At 46.2% G+C, this 22,442-nt stretch overlaps 1 protein-coding gene across 1 annotated transcript in view; it reads right to left on the bottom strand.

Annotated features, from left to right (window-relative positions):
- Positions 1-22,442, bottom strand: part of IQGAP1 (IQ motif containing GTPase activating protein 1) — a 168,317-nt gene that overhangs the window by 78,998 nt on the left and 66,877 nt on the right. The window contains exons 13-14 of the mRNA XM_074966741.1: positions 19,286-19,446; positions 18,551-18,675 (exon numbers count right to left, since the gene is read on the bottom strand). Coding sequence (XP_074822842.1) covers positions 18,551-18,675; positions 19,286-19,446 — 286 coding nt within the window. The remainder of the gene's footprint in view (positions 1-18,550; positions 18,676-19,285; positions 19,447-22,442) is intronic.

Genomic DNA, 22,442 nt, shown 5'->3' with positions numbered 1-22,442 from the left:
CATTCCTGGTCTATCCCCGGCAAAAGCAGCATACAGACAGACACAGACCCTTTGTTTCTCTCCCTCCTCCCAGCTTTTGAAAGTATCTTGTCTCCTCATTGGTCATTTTGGTCAGGTGCCAGCGAGGTTACCTTTAGCTTCTTAACCCTTTACAGGTAAGAGGATTTTTCCTCTGGCCAGGAGGGATTTTAAAGGGGTTTACCCTTTCCTTTATATTTATGACAGACGTATTGGAGCTTTCATGGGTGAATACCCACTTCGTCAGATTCATGTAGTGGAAATTTCCAGAGGCAGGTATAAATATTCAAGCAAGAATCAGGCTAGGGATAACAAGGTTAGTTCAATAAGGGAGGATGAGGCCCTCTTCTAGCAGTTGAGGTGTGAACACCAAGGGAGGAGAAACTGCTTTTATAGTTGGCTAGCCATTCACAGTCTTTGTTTAAGCCTGAGCTGATGGTGTCCAATTTGCAAATGAACTGAAGCTCAGCAGTTTCTCTTTGAAGTCCGGTCCTGAAGTTTTTTTTGCTGCAGGATGGCTACCTTTAAATCTGCTATTGTGTGTCCAGGGAGGTTGAAGTGTTCTTCTATAGGTTTTTGTATATTGCCATTCCTAATATCTGATTTGTGTCCATTTATTCTTTTACGTAGGGACTGCCCAGTTTGGCCGATGTACATAGAGGGGCATTTCTGGCACATATGGCGTAGATTACATTGGTGGACATACAGGTGAATGAACCGGTGATGGTGTGACTGATCAGGTTAGGTCCTGTGATGGTGTCGCTGGTGTAGATATGTGGGCAGAGTTGGCATCGAGGTTTGTTGCATGGATTGGTTCCTGAGTTACAGTTACTATGGTGCGGTGTGTAGTTGCTGGTGAGAATATGCTTCAGGTTGGCAGGTTGTCTGTGGGCGAGGACTGGCCTGCCTCCCAAGGCTTGTGAAAGTGCGGGATCATTGTCCAGGATGGGTTGTAGATCACTGATGATGCATTGGAGAGGTTTTAGCTGAGGACTGTATGTGATGGCCAGTGGAATTCTGTTGGTTTCTTTCTTGGGCTTGTCTTGCAACAGGAGGCTTCTAGGTACACGTCTGGCTCTGTTAATCTGTTTCCTTATTTCCTTGTGTGGGTATCAGTTTTGAGAATGCTTGGTGAAGATCTTGTAGGTGTTGGTCTCTGCCTGAGGGGTTGGAGCAAATGCGGTTGTACCTCACAATACCCACATGAGGAAATAAGGAAACAGAGCCAGACGTGTACCTAGAAGCCTCCTGCTGCAAGACAAGCCCAAGAAAGAAACCAACAGCACTCCACTGGCCATCACAATGGAGTTGGGTGGTGGGAGGGAAAGGAAGAAATCAGATTCCTTGGTGGGGACATGGCATTATTTGTTTGCTCACTTGCAGGTTGGTGCCACTGATGCTGGGATTTACCACATTGACTTTGCCAGGTCTCAAATGGCCTTATTAAATCATGAGAGCGATCTTCGAAGAGGACGAAGAGTGGAGGATGTCAAGAAGTTGATGGTGGGTATCCTTGACTTCCTCCAATGGTATCTGGAGGGTGTCTGCCACCCTCGTTGCCAGTTCCTGGAAGAGACGGAAGTCATCTGCCAAAGATGGTGGAGGAGGCATGACCGCTTTATCCAAAGAGGAGGATATAATCCTCGGTGTAACTTTCCCCTCAGTACCGGCTTCCTGTTCTTCCCTGACTTGGGGCAGTTCTGAAAACTTGGATGCTGCAGCTGAGGGGATGTGCCTCGAGGGTTCCCAGGTGAGGCTCAAAGCAGGAGAGGCTTGCTGGTAGTGTGCCACCCAAGGGTCCTAACATGGCCATTGGGATGGTGGGCGCCAATGCGTGGCTGTACCAAGATGGTGCCATCTGTGGGTGTATCTTTGGGCTTTGTTGGTAATAAGCACCATATAGAGCTTGGGAGGAGTATGGAGACACTAATTCCTCTGGCTCATTGTCTGAATCCTTGCTAGAGAGCGGAGGGGCATGGAATGGCAGCGGAGATACTTCCTGTGCTTGGCAGAGGCTCAGTATCAACAGGTGGGAACTCCAGTGCATCCAGCAGGCAGAGGTCTCTGGGATTCCACCAGTACCAACAGTCCCAGTGGCTGTGGGGAAGACTCATATTTGCCAGGTGACTCATAGTGTGGGTCCAGAGAGTGGCCTCCATGAAGATCAACTTCTGTCTGCGCTCTCTATCCTTACAAGACTGGGGCCATAGTTGCTGGCAAAATCCACACTTTTGTGGAATGAGGACTTCCCCAAGGCAAGGAATGCACTTGGAGTGCTTATCTGTTACAGGGATTTCCTCTTAGCAAAAGAAGCACTTCTTGAAGCTCAGTGAGCTGGGCATACCCTGCTGGGGGAAAGGTTTCCAACAAGGGAAGAGGCAGAAAAGAAATTAGTCTCTTTTTTTTCCCCGTTTTTTTCTTTTTTTTTTTTTCTTCTTTTTTTTTTTAAAGGTAAAATAAGAAAAGAAGAAGAAACCATAACGAGAACTACAACCATGAACTAGGAAGCTATCTAACTATAGAAATGCAGATTAAAGTAATGGTCTTAATGGACTGTGAACAGCTCCGTAGATTGGAGAGGGGGCAGGGGCAGCTGAGAATAAACTGAGGGCAGTTAGCCCACGTGGGCTAGATAGCCTCGTGGCGCTGCACAAGGAGAGACAATGCATGTGCGGGCCTAACGGACACTGCTACCGAAGTTCTCTGATCATCAGTGCAGGGACGCAAGCACCCCTACAGTGGAGCACCCATACGGACACTACTCGAAGAAAAAATACTTTTTGCTGGACCATGCACAGTATTATTATTATAATTATTATTTATTGGTATTTCTGTAGCGCCGAGGAACCCTAGTCATAAATCAGGAGACCACTGTGCTAGGCACTGTACAAACACAGAAGTATGGTCCCTGCCCCAAAGAGCTCACAGTATGAAATTTCCTCTAAGTTAAAAGTTATACTAGTTACAGGACTATAGAAAGATATATGCAATATTGATGTTTGTTATGCAGATACAACCATTTACTGGTTTCTGGCTTGAATAAACTTTTTTTAAAACTTTATTTTTGTTTAGCTGTACAAAAGTGGATTCCATGCGGTCAGCAGAAACCATCTTCTACAAATGGTTGAAACATAGGGGAAAGAAGAGGTCTTTAGAGGACATGGGAGTTGGGAAACCATTGTGGAGTTTATGACACAGGACAATGGATCTAAGGACCATGTCTCTCTTTCTGCATATCTAGAAAGGGTGGGAGTTAATGATGGGGGGAAGAATCAGTAGTAGGGTATCAACATAAGAAGCAGAATAACTTGAGGTACGGCACAAACAGCCAAACAAAAAAAGAGTCCCATACAATTACATCATATAAAGGTAGACAACTAAATATTGACTAATTTTATAAGTGCTTGTATACAAATTCTGTAAGTCTAATTACTAAGATGGGTGAACTTGAGTGCCTGATATTAAATGAGGATATTGATATAAGAGGCATCACAGGAATTTGGTGGAATGAAGATAATCAATGGGATATGGTAACACCAGGGTGCAAAATATATAGGAATCACGGAGTAGGTCATGCTGGTGCGGGAGTGGCACTGTATGTGAAAGAAACCATAGAGTCAAATATATTAAAAATCTTAAATGAATCAAACTGTACCACGGAATCCCTATGGATCCATGCTTGAACTCCAGGCTTGAGTATAACAATACAAATGTACTACTGATCACCTGACCAGGAGGGTGATTGTGAAATGCTCAGGTTGATTAGAGAGGCTACAAATACAGAAAACCCAATAACAACAGGAAATTTCAACTACCCCCATATTGACTGGGTACATGTTACCTCAGAACAGGATGCAGAGATAAAATTTCTAGACACCATTAATGACTGCTTCTTGGAGCTGCTAATCCTGGAATCCACAAGGGAAGACACAATTCTTGATTTAGTCCAAAGTGGAGCACAGGATCTGGTCCAAGAGATGGCTGTAGCTGAACCACTCGATAATAGTGACCATAATGTAATTAAATCTAACATCCTTATAGGAGAGAAAATACCAAAGAAACCCACCACAGTAGCATTTAATTTCATAAAGGAGAACTACACAAAAATGAGGAACTAGTTAAATGGAAGTTAAAAGGTATAGTCTCAAGAGTGAAATGCCTGCAAGCTGCATAGAAACTTTTTAAAAACACCATAAGAAAGGCTCAAGCAAAATGTATACCCCAAATAAAAAAAGAAAGTAAGAGGGCCAAAAACTGCCACTGTAGCTAAACAATAGAATAAAAGAGGCAGTCAGAGACAAAAAACATCTAAAAATTGGAAGTCAAATCCTAGTGAAGAAGATATTAAGGAGCATAAATTTTGGCAAGTCAATTGTAAAAGCACAATTAGGCAGGCCAAAAAATAATTTGAAAAGCAACTAGCAAAAGGCACAAAAACTGGAACTTTTTTTTTTGTAAGTACATCAGAAGCAGGAAACCTGCCAAACAATCAGTGGGGCCATTGGACGATTGAGGTGCTAAAGGAGCACTTGTGAAAGAGATGGCCGTTGTGGAGAAGCTAAATGAATTCTTTAGCATCGGCCTTCACTGCCCAAGATGTGAGGGAGATTCCCTTACCTTAGTCATCCTTTTCAGGTGACTAATTGGAGATACTGTCCAGATTGTTCCAAAACCTCCTCTATTGAGATCTCAAATTGATAAATTAAACAGTAATAAATCACCAGAACCGGATGGGTATTCACCCAAGAGGTGTGAAGAAACTAAAATATGAAACTGCAGAACTATTAACTGTGGTGCATATCCTCTCTCTTAAATCAGCTTCTAAACCAGATGACTGGAGGGTAGCTAAAGTAACGCCAATTTTTTTAAAAAAGCTCCAGAGGTGATCCTGGAATTACAGGCCAGTAAGCCTAACTTCAGTACCAGGCAAACTGGTTGAAACCATAATAAACAACAGAATTATCAGACACGTCGATGAACACGGTATTTTGGGGGAAGAGTCAGCATGGTATTTGTAAAGGAAAATCATGCCTCTCCAATCTATGAGATTACTTTAAGGGTGTCAACAAGTATGTGGACAAGAGCGATATAGTGGATACAGTGTACTTGAACCTTCAGAAAGCCGTTGACAAGTGCCTCACCAATGGGTGAAAGTCCTCTCATGGATCAGTAATTGGTTAAAAGATAGGAAACAAAGGGTAGAAATAAATGGTCAGTTTTCACAGTGGAGAGAGGTAAATAGCCAGGTCTCCCAAGGATCTGTACTGGGGCCAGTTCTGTTCAACACATTCATAAATGATCTCAAAAAAGGGGTAAACATTGAGGTGGCAAAGTTTGCAGACAATACAAAATTACTCAAGATAGTTAAGTCCAAAGCTGTCTACAAGGGATCTCCCAAAACTGGGTGACTGGGCAACAAAATGGCAGATGAAATTCAGTGTTGATAAATGCAAAGTAATGCACAATGGAAAACATAATCCCAACGATGCATACAAAATGATGGGATCTAAATTAGCTGTTACCGCTCAAGAAAGAGATCTTGGAGTCATTCTGAAAACATCCGCTCAAAGTGCAGCGACAGTCAAAAAAGCTAACCATTAGGAAAGTGATAGATAAAAAAAAATATCATAATGCCACTATATAAATCCATGGTACACCCAGACCTTGAACAACTATGTGCAGTTCTGGTCGCCCCATCTCAAAAAAGATACGTTAGAATTGGAAAAAGTAAAAAGAAGATCAATGGAAATGATTAGTGGTATGGAACAGCTTCCATATGAGAAGAGATTAAAAAGACTGGGACTTTTCACCTTTGAAAAGAGACAATTAAGAGGGCCTATGATAGTAGTCTATAAAATCATGAATCGTGTGGAGTGAATAAGGAATTGTTATTTTCCCCTTCACATAACATACAAATCATGGGTCACTCAATGAAACTAATACGCAGCAGGTTTAATATAAACAAAAGGAAGTAATTCTTCACACAATGCAGTCAACCTGTGGAACTCATTGCCTGGGGATGTTGTGCAGGCTAACAGTATAACTGGGTTCAAATAAGAATTAGAGAAGTTCATGGAGGATATGCCCATCAGTGGCTATTAAACAAGATGGTTAGGGACGCAACCCCGTGTTCTGGGTGTCCCTAAGCCTGTGACTTCATGGTGCTGGGACTGGAGAACAGATGATAGATCACTTAATACTCGTCCTGTTCTGTTCATTCCCTCTGAAGCATCTGGCACCAGCCACTGTCAGAAGACAGGATACTGGGCTAGATGGAACACTAGTCTGACCGAATGTGACCATTTTTATGTTCTTAGAGATTCAAAAATCAAGGTCCAGATCTATTGCAGGGCCCACATTAGGAACCAGGGCCATTACAAATAAACGATGGTACAGACATCTGATGTGACCACATAAACTTTGAATTTCATTCCCATGACAAGGGCTGTGTTTGGATGACCGCAAAGTTCTCTCATGGGTGGGAGGAAGAAACACGCTTTGTCACTCCAGCCAGCTCGAGTTTTGCTTTATGTTGGGACATATGAAGAAAGGGATAGAAAATAAATACTGAAAATACAGTTATGCCTCTATATAAGCCAACAGGATGTCCTTGCCTGATTACTGTGCTCAGTTCTGGTCATCTTGTCTCAAAAAGAAACAAAGAAAGAAAGGGGGTTCACAGACAAGAGACAAACGTGACTGGAGGCCTAGCAAGACAGAAAAGGAGATGAACAAGAGAGGACATGATAGAAAAGGTAAATTGGACACTCCTATTTGCCCTCTTTCATAATAAAAGAGGATGTTTATGATGCATTAATCTGTTAGAACTCACTGCCACAAGGTATTGAGTCAAAAACATTTATCAGGATGCAAAAAGGGATCAGACACTTTTGTGTGTAATGAGAACATCCACAATTCTGTATTACACACTCACATTTCAAACACAAGCTATAAATTTCCCCATGCTTAGGAGCATACGCCAACCACTAACTAAGTGATTAAAAAGAAACTTTCCCTCTGAACAGGTTATTCCATTGGGGGATTCATTATAAGGATTCTTTCAGGCAGGATATTGGACTAAACAGATGTCCAGACTTCTGCTCTGTCCTGTATGGCAATTCTTACATTTCTTAAAACCTTGCCCATACAAACAGTGCTATGTGATTGCTGGCTTGGTGTCTCTGCTTCTCTCTGTGGTTTCGTCATGAGATTTGCTCATGTGACAAGTGGGAAACCCAGTATCTATTTGGAGCATTCAGGAAATGAGTTAATCAAGACAGCAAGCTCTTAAATTAAAATTTAACCTTTCCTAGTCCATACACAATCTTTTCAAGCATGAAATAAATATTTCAGTAAATGGGGACTGAATTGTGGCAGGAAGAATGAGAGAGAGAGAGAGAGAGTCTGGTGGTCTTAGTCTCCACTGATTAATGTAGCCTTGGCCTCTAACATTTGTAGCAAACCCCACAGATGGTATTGGGGAACACCCTGGACTAGATACTGGAAAGAGCTCCTACTTACATATATAGAAGATTACATTTAATGCACAGGGCTGAAAAATGCCATCTTTTCATAGAATGAAACAGGAAAGAAATGAGTAGAAAATTCTGTTAGCCTAGAATCAGCCTTGCACACCTAGTGACCCTGGGAAACTCCAGAGACTTCTTTCTGGAAGGTAGCTTTAGGTCACATGTCCTCTCTTCACATATGGAGATTATTAACATAGCTATGGAAATCATTCTCTACTGTATTAGCATGTACATAATAAGATCACATGACATTTAGAGGGACATGTAAAAGAATCACAAAACATGTCTGACATGACTTCTTTGAACTATATTATAGCATCACAGCAACAGTTACAATTACACTATTTATTCTGGAAGATTGACATTAATTTATTATTATTTGTAGACTGAAAATGCGGAACACATTCTCTAAAGTGTTTACTACATAAAAAGATAACAGATGAAAGGTGAAGGAATGGGACACACATACAATGTGATTCTTGCTTATACACCCAAAGGAGGACATCTGAGATAACATTTTAACTTCACTGCTAAGAAACATCCTAACGCTGCAGGGATGTGCCTGTTTTTGACATGAGATCGCGGTAGTTCCTAACCTGGCAAGATCACTATTTTGCCAGATGACATTCATAAAGGGATTCTTATTGCAGTAATAAATCAAAAGGACAAGGAATATGGTAGGTGGTTCTCCCTGAAGTACAATCTGCAAGTTCAGGTTGTGTTACAATTCCCAGAGAAAATGAAAATGTGTCTCCTAAAAGGACATGCATGTCACTAATGGCTTGTCTACATGAAAACTTAGTTTGAGGCAAGCTGGGGTGTAAGTCTACCCCACAGTAGCCTGCCATGCCATTAAAAGTCCACGTGGACTCTGCTGCTGTGCATTAAAAGTTTCCTAGTGAACTTTAATCTACTCCTTTTTCAAAGCAAAGTAGATCAAAGAGCACTAGAGAACTTTCAGTGTGTGGCAGCAGGGTCCACAAAGACACTTAAGCCTTGTCTACGCTAAAGGGAAAAGGCGATCTAAGCTACGCAATTTGAGTTACGTGAATAGCATAACTCAAATCGACGTAGCTTAGATCTACTTACCATTGGGTCCACACTATGAAACGTCAACGGGAGACACTCTCCCATCGACTCCCTCTACTCTTCTTGATCAGGTGGAGTACAGGAGTGGAGAGCAATCGGTGGTTGATTTAGTGGGTATTCACTAGACCCGCTAAATCGACTGCTGATGCATCGATCACGGCAACGTCAATCCTCTGGTAAGTGTAGACAAACCCTCTGTGTACAGCAGGCTACTGTGGAGTAGATTTATATCCCAGCTTGCTGCGAACTAAGTGCTCATGTAGACAAGCCCTAATACAGATCCATGACTCCTATGTGTTTGACCCATCCAAACTGCTTCTTGAAATCTTGATCCTACTGAAGCTGTGTGTTGTATGTATATGTATGCATATTCGATCATAAAGTTAGGAAGGGGAGGGAGGAGCTGGCAAGTAGTGGTGGTGTTCTTAGGAATCAATTTGTTCCTGAGATCTTGCTTTCTGAAACTTGAAAGGGTTCGTTTGTTAATTCAACAAATTATAAGCATTTCAGCCACAAATAAAAATGAATCAAATTATTCCAGTTTTAGTATGTTTATTTTCAGACAGGTTTCAGAGTAACAGCTGTGTTAGTCTGTATTCGCAAAAAGAAAAGGAGTACTTGTGGCACCTTAGAGACTAACCAATTTATTTGAGCATGAGCTTTCGTTAAGGCGCCACAAGTACTCCTTTTCTATTTTCAGACACTAGTTTCTCAACACTGGGCTTCAGTCAACTAAAGTTGCCTAGATGGGAACGGAATTACTGAAAGATTATCTCTGAAGAATTCATTTGTGTGCCTAGTTCCACACCTCCATTAGAGGTGCCAAAACAGCCAGTTTTTACAGAATGCAGATGTGAACCCCAATTGAATGTTTCAAAATACAATTAAGCACCTAAATGAGAGACTCAAGACACCACAATCATGAGCACTGTATACACGTGTAAGGTAGCCAAAAATGCCTTTTTGGGAGTGGCAAAGTTTTGAATATCTAACACATTGGATCTTGCCAAGTTTCTCAGGTATTAAAGGCTATTTCTGATTCATGTTTCTCAAATCCTTTTAATGTTTTCAGATTTATTTCTCACCCATTTCTTCCTGCTGAACTGTCTTTGTAAATAAAGCAAACAGGCATCACTAAATGATCCAGCTAAGAACCTCATTATGCTCTTATGCACATCCCTGACGAAATGTTAAAGAGCAGATTCAGGAGCAGGGGAAGAGCAGACAGAACATTAGTTCTTTTCTGTGCCCGTTTATGTAGAGTCCACAATTTTACCATACTAAGAAGTGGAGTAGGGGGAGGAGACACATTTCTGAACTTGTGGCAAGAACTTCCTTCCTGTAAACTGCAGTTGAGAAATACAGCGTTAGCACTTGCTACATATTATTTAAACTCCAGTTCCCTTTTTGTTGTAGCAGTGTGTCTTAAAAAGGGGCATTGACCTCATCTCTTTGAGGCACTAGTGATCACTGAACCAGTCACTTGAGCCCCATGGATGTGTTTCACAGTCCCTGCCTCCAACAGTGGGTGGTACCCAGAAAGACTGGAAAGGACTAAAGAGAAAACTGCTTCTTTAGGGAGACTAGATAGTTCAAGGCCAGATAGTTAACTTTAATCAAGGCCCAAATTTTCAAATTATGATGCTCGAATAAAAAAAACAAACAGTTACCTACTTCTCGTAACTGTTATTCTTTGAGATGTGTTGCTCATGTCCATTCCATGTCAGGTGTGTGTGCTTGCCACGTGCACCGGAAGATTTTGCCCCCCAGTGGTATCCGTAGGGCCCTCTGGAGTGGCGCACCTATGCGCCAGCCTAAGAGATGCTGTTCTGCCCCCGCCCCCAGTTCCTTCTTGCCGGAACTCTAACAGAAGGGAAGGAGGGTGAGTCATGAAATGGACATGAGCAATGCATGTCAAAGAACAACAGTTACGAGAGGTAGGTAACCCTTTTTTAATTCTTCGAGTGCTTGTTCATGCCCATTCCAAGTCAGGTGACTCACAAGCAGTGCCTCTGGAAGTGGACAGGAGTTCATGGACGTGTAGATGGCAACACAACTCTGCCAAAGCCAGCCTCATCTTGGGCTTCCCGGGTAATGACATAGTGTGTCGTGAAAGTATGGACAGATGACCACGTAGTGGTTCTGCAAATGTCCTGGATAGGGACATGTGCCAGGAAAGGTGCCAATGATGCTTGTCCTGGTCAAATGAGCTGTCACAGATGCAGGTGGTGATCCAGGATGAAATTCTCTGGGATGACACCAGGAGATCCTTCATTCTGTTGGCCACCGCAACGAAGAGTTGAGTAGACCTGCAGAAGGGCTTAGTCCGCTCAAGGTAGAAAGCCAGGGTGCATCTGACATCCAGTGTGTGTAGACCCACTCCTCAGTGGAAGTTCAAAAGGAAAACCAATGAGCCTGGAGGGGATGAGGTTGAGGTCCCATTGGGGAAATCGAATCCTGAACCTGCAGGAAGAGCCTTTCAAGGTCCTTAAGAAATCGGATAGTCATCACATGCGAGAAGACAGACCTGCTGTCGATGAGAGGGTAGAAGGCCGATATGGCTGCCAGGTGCACCTTAATTGATGAGCGTGCCAGGCCTTGGTGCTTCAGGAGGAGCAGATTGTCCAGAATCGATTGTAAAGATGACTGAAATGGTGGGATGTTCCGTTCCAACACCCAGCAGGTAAAGTGTTTCCACTGGGCCAAGTAAATAGCTCTAGTGGAGGGTTTTCAGCTTTCTAAGAGAACCCGCTGGACCTGTCTGGAGCAGGCCTGTTCCTCAGGGTTTAGCCATGCAGCAACTATGCTGTCAGGTGCAGGGAGGTTCGGTTCAGATGTAGCAGCTGACTATGGTACTGCAAGAGCAAGTCCAGGCGGTTCAGGAGCGCCCAGGCACCTGCCACTGCCAAGTCCATGAGCATGCCGAACCAATGTTGGTAAGGCCATGACGGAGCTTTTACAATGACTCATGCTCTGTCCCTCTTGATCTTGAAGCATACATGAGGAAGTCCCCCCACGACAGGAAAAAGGCATCCGAAAGTGAGCCTTTGTTGAGACTGTAGAGAGCAAAACCAGTGACATTTTCTGTTTTGTTTGGTAGCAAACAGGTCCACCTGGGGTGTTCCCCACTTCTGGAAGATGGTCCTGATGACCTCCAGATGGGGGGGTCCCTCATGGGGAGAGAAGAAAGCTCTGCTGAGATGGTCCTCTAGAGAGTTCCGGACTTCTGGTAGGTGTGAGGCTTCCAGATGGATGGCATGTTGAATACAGAAGTTCTACAGATGAAGGGCTTCTTGGCAGAGGGCCGATAACTGTGCTCCCCCTTGCTTGTCGACATAGAACATCAAAGTTGTGTTGTCTGTCGACACCTGCACTACCTTGCCCGAGAGCTGGGGAAGGAACACTCAGCAGGCCAGGTGGATGGCCCTGAGTTCTCTCACGTTTATATGTAATGACAGCTCCTCTCTGGACCATAGGCCCTGTGTCTTAAGGGGACCGAGGTGGGCTCCTCACCCTAAATCCAAGGCGTCTGATACCACGGACAGGGTGGGTCGAGGAGTCACAAATGGAAACCCTTCCATCACATTGTGTGGGTTCAACCACCTGCTAGGGAGGTAAGTATCTGCGGTGGGATGGTGGGCGTCATGGCTGCAGTGATGCCTAACTGGGGAGTAGACCGACGCCAGCCACATCTGTACGGGTCTGAGGTGCAGTCTTGCATGCTGAACCACATAAGTGCATGCTGCCGTGTAACCTAGCAGACCTGGGCTTTAGGGAGCAGGTAGGAGTGACTTGGGCAATCAGATCTGACATTGCCCTGAATCTGGCTTCCAGTAAGAACGTTCTGGCTCAGGTAGAATCTAGGACCTCTCCAATAACTCTATCCTTTGCATCTGGACCAATGTTGACTTCTGTTTGTTTAGCAACAGACCCAGTTCTTAACAGGTGGCTTGTACTATCGTGATGCTGCACTGAACATGTGCCCACGAGTGCCCTCTGATGAGCCAATCATCGAGGTATGGGTAGATCTGAATACCCCTGCATCTGAGGAAGGCTGCGACTACTGCCATGTGTTTTGTGAAAACTCTTGGCACTGTCAATAGACCAAACAGGAGCACTGCAAACTGGTAGTGGGCCTGTCCGACTATGAACCACAGGAACCTCCAGTGGCTATGAAAAATTGAAATATGGAAGTATGCATCCTTTAAGTCTAGGGTGGTGTACCAGTCTCCAAGGAGGGGATAATGGAGGCCAGGGAGACCATGCAGAACTTAAACTTTTTGAGGTATTTGTTGAGGCCTTGAAGGTCCAAGATGGGATTCCTTTTGCCTTTGGAATCAGAAAATAAAGGGAGTAAAACCCTTTCCCTCTCAGTTCTTTGGGAACTTCTTCTATGGCCCCCACTTCTAGGAGGGCCTGCACCTCCTGGATGAGCAGTTGCTTGTGAGAAGGGTCCCTGAAGAGGGACAGGGAAGGGGGGTGGGAGGGAGGGATAGAAATAAATTGAAGGGTGTACCTGACCGCTATAATGCTGAGCGCCCACTGGTCCAATGTTATAATGGCCCAAGAAGGGAGGTATGGCAAAAGGCAATTTGAAAATAAAACGGGGGTAGGATCCTGGTTGCAAACTGGGCAGTCACCCTCAGGCGCACCCTCAAAATGCCTACTTGTTTCCAGGCAGATAATGGCTAGTGTCCAGCTGGGATGATGAGGACTGTGGCTAGCCTTGACAGCGCTTGTAGCTCTTGCCCTTCCTACGGTAGGGCTCAGCTCTAGTCTGGCCCACAAATCTTTGAGGCTGCTGGGGTTTGAAACGCTTCCTTGAAGGCCCAGGAGCGTAAAGTGGCTCTTGAGTCTTTTAGCCCATGTAATCTAGAGTCTGTCTGGTCAGAAAACTGGGCTAAACCATCAAAGGGGAGGTCTTGGATGGATTGTTGGACCTCCGCAGACAAGCTGGCAGACTGCAGCCATGACGCCCAATGCACTGTCATGGCCGACACCATTGTCCTGGCTGAGGAATCAGCCGCTGCCCAGCAGCCGCCTGAAGGAATGCCCTTGCCACTGCCTTGCCCTCGTCTATTATGGCCAGGAACTCCTGGCTGGATTCTTGGGACAAAGAATCTGCAAACTTGGCCATGGAGTGCCACGTATCAAAGTCACAGAGCCCCGCAAGACTTGGTGGCTTGAAACGCGCAGTTGGAGGCTGGCCTTTAAATAAACTTTTCTGCCAAAAAGATACAGCCTCTTTGCATCCTTATTCTTTGGGGTCGAACTAGTTTGGCCTTGCCTGTCCCTCTCATGGGCTGCTGCGGCTACCAAGGAGCCAGGGGAGGGGTGCATATAAAGGTATTTGAAGCCTTGGCAGGGATGTAATATTTCCTCCCTGTGCATTTGGAAATGGGGGGCAGAGAGGATGGAATCTCTCATAAGGCCTTGACCAGTTTAACGATGCCCTTGTGAACTAGCAAGGCAATCCTGGGAGAATAACATGTGGGGGAAAGGAGTCCAGGAGAGCTGGCTGTATTTTAAAGAATCCTTATTGAGGTTACAGGGAGAAACCATCCCGATGTGTAGAAAGAACAGCAAATATGGCAAGTGGAGTGCCCCAAGGGTCGGTCCTCGGGCCAGTTTTGTTCAGTATCTTCATTAATGATCTGGAGGATGGTGTGGATTACACCCTCAGCTAGTTTGCATAGGACACTAAACTGGGAGGAGTGGTAGATACGCTGGAGGGTAGGGATAGGATACAGAGGGATCTAGACAAATTAGAGGACTGGGCCAAAAGAAATCTGATGAGGTTCAACAAGGACAAGTGCAGAGTCCTGCACTTAAGACGGAAGAATCCCATGCACCCCTACAGATTAGGGACCGAATGGTTCGGCAGCAGTTCTGCAGAAAAGGACCTAGGGGTTACAGTGGACGAGAAGCTGGATATGAGTCAACAGTGTGCCCTTGTTGCCAAGAAGGCCAATGGCATTTTGGGATGTAGAAGTAGGGGCATTGCCAGCAGATGGAGGGACATGATCGTCCCCCTCTATTTGACATTGGTGAGGCCTCATCTGGAGTACTGTGTCCAGTTTTGGGCCCCACACTACAAGAAGGATGTGGAAAAATTGGAAAATGTTCAGCAGAGGGCAACAAAAATGATTAGGGGACTGGAACACATGACTTATGAGGAGCGGCTGCGGGAACTGGGATTGTTTAGTCTGCAGAAGAGAAGAATGAGGGGGGATTTGATAGCTGCTTTCAACTACCTAAAAGAGGGTTCCGAAGAGGATGGATCTAGACTGTTCTCAGTGGTAGCAGATGAAAGAACAAGGAGTAATGGTCTCAAGTTGCAGTGGGGGAGGTTTAGGTTGGATATTAGGGAAAACTTTTTCACTAGGAGGGTGGTGAAACACTGGAATGCGTTACCTAGGGAGGTGGTGGAATCTCCTTCCTTAGAGGTTTTTAAGGTCAGGCTTGACAAAGCCCTGGCTGGGATGATTTAATTGGGTATTGTTCCTGCTTTGAGCAGGGCGTTGGACTAGATTACCTCCTGAGGTCCCTTCCAACCCTAATATTCTGTGATTCTAACCCTCGCTGGGGTTGCTGCGGCCAAAATGTCAAACAAGGTGTGGGAGGGCTCCATCAACTCCTCAGCTTCAAGGCCCAGGTTTGCTGCCACATGCTTAAGAAACTCTTGGTGAGCCATAAAGTCATCATGTGGCACTGCATGTGACAGCCCTGCCACTGCCTCATCAGGTGATGAGGAGGAAGAAGCCAGGGCTGGGGGAGGAACCGTCTCCAAGCCCCTTGCTGGGTGGGCCTTGTCCTGGGGTGGCTGCTTGGGAGCGATCCCTTGTCTGAGATGGGTGGCAGGCAGGATATAGTGGCTGAGTGTCTCTCTGAAACCCCAGAGACTGAGCACTGCACGTGGGATTTTGGGGCAGAGGGAAACCTCCATGGGTTCCAGAACTGCCAGAGAACCGCCCACTGTCCTTGATGCCATGCACCTGCTGGTGGGCCCCCTGGAACTCCCGCTGGCACTGCAGGGTACCCCCGGTTTCTGGGTACCACAACTTCCTCACCCTCAGAGTCCGAGGAGGAAGGGTCCTCTCCTGGTGACCTGTGCAGAGCCACAGCTTCACTACCTGCAGAGAACGGTGCCAGCTTTCTGTAGAGCAGTGCCAGGAGGCTGGGAACCAGCAACAGTGGTCGGGTGACCAGCAGCGTTAATCCGGGGATCAGCAATCTAAGTCCGCGGATCGGTACTGAGGCTCTGGTGACTGGGATTGCAAAGACCAGCACCTAGGATCTGTTGACTGGCATCGAGGTTCCAGGGATCGCCATCGAGTTCTCGGGGACTGGAGCTGGAGTTCTGGGGATCGGCACCGGGGTGGAGAGCAGCGGTGACAGTCTGGAAACTGATGCCGGGCGTCCTGGGACCGGGCTTGCACCTCAAGGGGTCGGTAGTGACAGTCCGGTGAGTGGTGCCAGGTGTTCAAGAACCGTTGTCGAGGATCCCGGGGACCGGTGCCTGGAACTCATGGAACGGCCACAAGACTCCACTGGCTGGTAACATGGCTCTGAGGATCACCTACATTAACCTGGTGACCGGGATGGTGCCGGGGAGTGGTGCCACAGAGATGGGGATTGCTCACAGATCCAAATGCAGGCTAGCTCCTAGCCGGGATTGCCATTGGGGGCAGGAGTTCCCGGGACTTTTCCGCATGTGGATCTGTCAGAATTGGCCACTTGAAAGGCCTTAAGTGTAGTCGGCACTGTGAGGTCACAGGCGCCCCTGCCACTACACAGGGCAAGTGGCAGATCCTGAAGTGGGCTTGCAAGCTTATCTAGTGAGTCTGCTGCCTGGCCATGCTCTGGGAAAGACAAGGCACCTCTCGCAAGTTCTTGTTCACCTATAACTTTCCCCTTGCAAGACACCGGGGAGCAGCCTCTCCCATGCTTATGCCTCTTGGATGGCACCAGGGATGGAGACCGGTGCCAGGAGGAGGCCGGCGCCAGAGGGGCGCTTCTCACCAATGCCAAGTCGGAGTGGGCTGACTCCATGAGGAGAGCCCTGAGTCTAATGTCCTACTCCTTCTTTGTACGCAATTTGAAGCTCTTGGAGATATGCTACTAGTGGCGTACGTGGGACACCCTTAAGAACTTCAAACAGCTTTGATGGGGGTCACTAACTGGCATGGGCTTCTTATACCAGTCACAAGGCTTGAGGATCGAGGCATGCCCCATCCATGGGTAAAGTCCGTAGGGTACTGCCTCACTACAATTAAGTAGTGCTTTAACTAACTACCTACCAAAACTACAAATACTCTAAGTATATACACTAAACAGTTAGAAGAATCACTGGTATGATTGCGTGCTGAAGCAAGGAAACGTTCCAGCACCATCACTGGTGGTAATAAGGAACTGAAAGGGGGAGGGGGCGGCGCCTCTTATGCTGGTGCATACGCGCGCCGCTGCAGGGGGCGCCAGAGCCAGCCCTACAGATACCACTGGGGGGAAAACTTCTGGCACCAGTGCATGCGGTGAGCACACACACCTGACATGGAATGGACACGAGCAAGCACTTGAAAAATTACTGGTTGCCCAACTTTAGACATCTCAGGCCTAATTTTCAGAGGTGTTAAGCATGCAAAATTTACAACTTTAGTTGATAACAGTGGGTGTGCTTAATCCCTTGCAAATCAGGTCCTGTCTCTCTCAAAATGGGTACCAACTCGCCCATCAGTGAATATTTTTGAAAATGTGTGTCTAAAGTATCAATCTACAGCACAGCATTAACTACACCACATCTGTGCCTATACTCCTACCAGTGACCCAACTCCACCGGGCCCTGACCCAGGGCCCTAACAGGGCGGAGTGGGCCACCACTAGGTCAGCGGGGAATCCCACCAAAAGATGCTGACCTCACACAGGTGGGAGATACCACTCTCTCTCACCCTCCCTGGGTCACTTCCTACTGCATTTCCTGAAGTTGCTGTCCATGGGGCATCGGGGTCTCTGGGCTCCTCTGGGCAGATAACTCCCTTGGACTTCGATGGCCACAGATCTCCGGCTCCCACAGGGAAGGGCTGTGATAGCTCTTTAGGGGAAGCCTCCACCAAAGGTCCTTCCTCTCCGGCAGCCAGCCCAGACTGAGTCAGACTGCTCCCTTTTATACTAGCATATCGTTTGGAGCATGCCGCCTACAGTCTGGGGCCGGGACTTCCTCCACCCATAGTGTGAGTTTAATCCCTTCAGGCCCAGTGTGAGGTATGCATGCCCTGTCACAGGCTGCAAGTCAGGACTGAATGTCTTCAACAGAGATGTAAAGGAGTCCGTTTTGACAGTCTGACTGGCTCTAACTAGTGCTATTAGCAAAGAATTACCAGAGTGGGAACTTATGCTCCAATGCATTTCTGCTTCCCTCTGCCCCCTGTCAATTTTCCTAAGAATATGAGAACCTATTTAGCAAGTCTAGTGCTTGCACCAAGAAGTAAAGACAGATTGAATAGGCCTACAACAAGACTGGATCAGAGACTGAAAGGTAAACCTATGCTCACAGCCTATCACATTGCAGAGTCTGGTCCCAGGACTTTGTCTATCTAGGTAAAGATGTTGCATTTGACACTATGGTATATGGAAATGCCTATACTAGCTCTCTTCGTCAGCAGTGCTGCTGTTAACACTTCATCATCAGAGAGCACTGAATTTACTCACAGATAAAATGAGCTCTTTTTATGTACACCATATAGGCATCTCCTAATGCTAGAAAGACACCAACTTGCAAGGTCTCTCACCATGTGCCAGCTAGACCTTCAGCTATCTCCTTGTTAACAGTGCTACCCCCATCCCAGTGAATGTGAATCTGGTTTTGGCATTTCTTAGAATCCAGGTCACTCTAGTAGGAATGAAGTGGAAGCACTTACTCTCGTGCTCCTCATGCACCACTATGTTCACACGGTCCACACATGACTGGATACCATTCCATGTGATAAACTCATTCCCTTCTGTATGTGCCTGAGCTTTCAGCTTCATCAAATCATCGATGTATCTGCCATACACAACAGAAACAATAAGATACATCATGTGGGCCTAAGAAGGCAATTTAGCATGTGAGCCCAATGACAGTGCGCGGAACTAACATGCAAGGGAAGTGGCGACAGAGACAGCATGCAGGATGAACCTGGAACAAATGCAAAAAGGGAAGGGGGAGACATACCAAAGGCAGCTTACAAGAGCCTAGATCAATGCAACTGGCAGGGTGCCACAGAGACAGCATGCAATACAGTGAGTCCAAGACCATTGTAAAGACTGAGCATGAACTTCATGTGAAGCGGGGTGGGGTGGCATCAGCAACAGCATACAAGAACCTGAATACAGCACTAATGTGAAGTCTGGGAAGAGACTTCAAGAGACTGTACATGAGCAGGACTAATAAGAAGGGGTGGCATAAGAGACAGTGTGCAAGAGAGCAAGCTCGTGGGACCAGGCACAAGGGGCATCAGCGACTAAATGTGATGATTAACAATTTGGAAAGATAACATTAAAGGGTAAAAGAAAAAAAATGAAATGTCAGGAGAATAAAATAAATAATAAATAATAATAATAGGGAATATTGGGGGCACTGAGAGAGGCCACATCCATCTGTCACATGTACCCACCTCTGGGAGTTCTCATCTTCAATGTTAGTGAGCCCTGTGACTGGACTGCTCAGCTGTTTCCAAATTGTGTTCACATCCCCTGAATCCAAAGCCCTGTTAATCAGAGCCACAGATGACAGCATCTCCACCGCAACTGACAGCTCTGGGTGGGTGAGGTTACCCTGCATGCAAAGAGGACAATGAGGATCACACATCCTTCACAAATTTATGCCCTGTGAGGTGGACAGAATGCGGCAGTAGTTATAGTAACTGCAGTGAGTGAGTAAACGAGGAAGACGAGGAGACAACAGCAATCGTAAACTATAGGAAAAAGTATGTGGTGCAAGGAAGAGTAAGAGTATCACAAGTGAAACCAAGTAGGCAGAGCAAGTGATGTAAACAATTAGAATCCACAGTTATCACAACCCAATGCCCCCTCCCTCAGGGGGTCCCCTGAGGAGGCAAATCAGCATTGTATGTTGCTAACGCTGTGGCAGACATCGCAAGGCATTTTGGGAAGGGTTAAAGGTGTAAGTGTGGAGTAAAAAACTTCCTTTGCAGGTTGCGAGAGGCCGAAGGGGAAGTAGGGAGAAGAATGGGTTAACTTGACGCTCCAGCTAGGTCCGAAGATAAGACGCTGACTCCAGCCCAAGGCCACAGCACACAACCAACTCTCGGCTGCTTGCCAAGAAAGACGGGGGCCTAAATTCCAACCCCGACCAGCCCGTAAAAAAGAAGAATTCAGCTGAACAGAACTGCAGGGTCTGCAAAAACTAGTGAGACAGTAAAGACCAGCGAGGGGGAAAACAACAGCTTTCACGTCCCTGAAGCCAGAGTGTTTTGGGAATGCTAAGGAAGCCACGGAAGGCCAGTTTGGACTGGTACAAAGAGCACAAGGGACAGAGGTCCCTGAACGAGACACCCCCAAAAAACCCCAGGACTTAAAACCCTCCTGAGAGCTGAAGCAAACCTGAGATCAACAGCGGACCCTGAACGACCTGTGCACAGGACAGAACTCTCATCCACCCTTCCCCCTCTTCTTGTTACGTTACACCCAAGCTTGGCCAGCCTTGGGTTGCGCGTGTGAGAGTATGAAAGTGGGTTAGGGCATGGGCACTAAAGCTTTCTTCCTTCCTCTGAGTGACGTGGGGAGCACCCCACACTCACCGCTGTTATTTTATTAATAAAACTTTAAAACTTAGTCACTTGGTGTGCTCCTTCACCTCCTCCCTTAAAGATCCTGTGGCCTCAGCCTGATCATCTAACGCCCCAGGCAGATTGGTAACATAAATCTGTCACACAGCTCCATGCAGCTCAGGGAATATATCCCTGATTTACAGATTAAAAACATAAGAACAATCATATTGGGTCATATCAATGGTCCATCTAGCCCAGTATCCTGTCTTCTGACAGTGGCCAATGCCAGATGCTTCAAAAGGAATGAACAAAACCAGGCAAACACCAAGTGATCCATCTCCTGTCATCCAATCCCAGCATCTGGCAGTCAGAGGCTTAGGGACACCCAGGGTTTGCGTCCCTAACTATCTTAGCTAATAGCCACTGATGGACCTATCCTCCATAAATTTTTCTAATTCTTTCTTGAACCCAGTTATATCGTTAGCCTTCACAACATCCCTTGGCAATAAGTTCCACAGGTTGACTGTGCTTTGTGTGAAGTAGTACTTCCTTTTGTTTGTTTTGAACCTGCTACCTATTAATTTCATCGGGTGACCCGTGGTGCGTGTGTTATCTGAAGGGGTAAAAAACACTTCCTTATTCACTGTCTCCACACCATTCATAATTTTATAGACTTCTATCATACGTCCTCTTTATTGTCTCTTTTCAAAGTTGAACAGTCCCAGTCTTTTTAATCTCTCCTCATATGGAAGCTGTTCCATATCCCTAATCATTTTTGTTGCCCTTCTCTGTACATTTTCCATTTCTAATACATCTTTTTTAGATGAGGCCACCAGAACTGCATGCACTGTTTGAGGTATCGATGTACCATGAATTTATATAGTGGCATTATATTTACTCTCATATTATCTATCCCTTTCCTAATGGTTCCTAATATTTGGTTACCTTTTTGACTGCCGCTGCACATTGAGTAGAAGGTTACTTTCCTGTAATTGCAGGTTCTTTGATGTGCAGTCCCTATTTGACTTATGAGGAGAGGCTGAGGGAACTGGGATTGTTTAGTCTGCGGAAGAGAAGAATGAGGGGGGATTTGATAGCTGCTTTCAACTACCTGAGAGGTGGTTCCAAAGAGGATGGTTCTAGACTATTCTCAGTGGTAGAAGATGACAGGACAAGGAGTAATGGTCTCAAGTTGCAGTGGGGGAGGTTTAGGTTGGATATTAGGAAAAACTTTTTCACTAGGAGGGTGGTGAAACACTGGAATGCGTTACCTAGGGAGGTGGTGGAATCTCCTTCCTTAGAAGTTTTTAAGGTCAGGCTTGACAAAGCCCTGGCTGGGATGATTTAATTGGGGATTGGTCCTGCTTTGAGCAGTGGGTTGGACTAGATGACCTCCTGAGGTCCCTTCCAACCCTGATATTCTATGATTCTAAACTTGGATGCCAGAACAGTTTTGTAGTAGCATCCTTTGACACGCACATGCATCGTCCGCTTGTTCGCATCTGAGGCTATAAGAGGCAGGGTGGGTGCCTCTCCCATATCCCTCTTACCACTAAGCAATGTCTACAGCAGAGGGGATGGAGCGCAGGTATTGGAATCCAAGTCTCAAAGGACCTCCAGTTATAGGTAAGTAACCTCCGCTTCTTCTTCGAGTGATGGTCCCTATATGGATTCCAAATGTGGGTGATTAGCAAGCAATGGAAGTGGGTGCGTGGACTCACAAGAAGTTAGTCTGTAGGACAGTTCCACTGCTGGGGCGCTGGCATAGTGAGCAGTAAAGATCTGGACAGAGTGCCATGTGGCCGGCCGGCAAATGTCCTGCCACGGTACATCCTTTAGGCAGGCCAATGTGGCAGCGTGCGCCCCTGTGGAGTGAGCTGTGACTCCAGAGGGCGAGGATATGGGAGAGTGTAGCATTCGGAGCAAGAATCCTTGAGGGACTGGAGGGATTCATCTGTTCTGTCATCAAAAAGTTTTTGGTTGTCAAAGGGGAGGTCCTCAAGAGTGGTATGGACCTTCTTAGGGAACCCAGACAAATTGG

This window comes from Natator depressus, chromosome 10, assembly GCF_965152275.1.
Source record: "Natator depressus isolate rNatDep1 chromosome 10, rNatDep2.hap1, whole genome shotgun sequence".
Lineage (NCBI taxonomy): Eukaryota > Metazoa > Chordata > Testudines > Cheloniidae > Natator > Natator depressus.
This window is presented reverse-complemented; position numbering and strand designations above follow the sequence as displayed.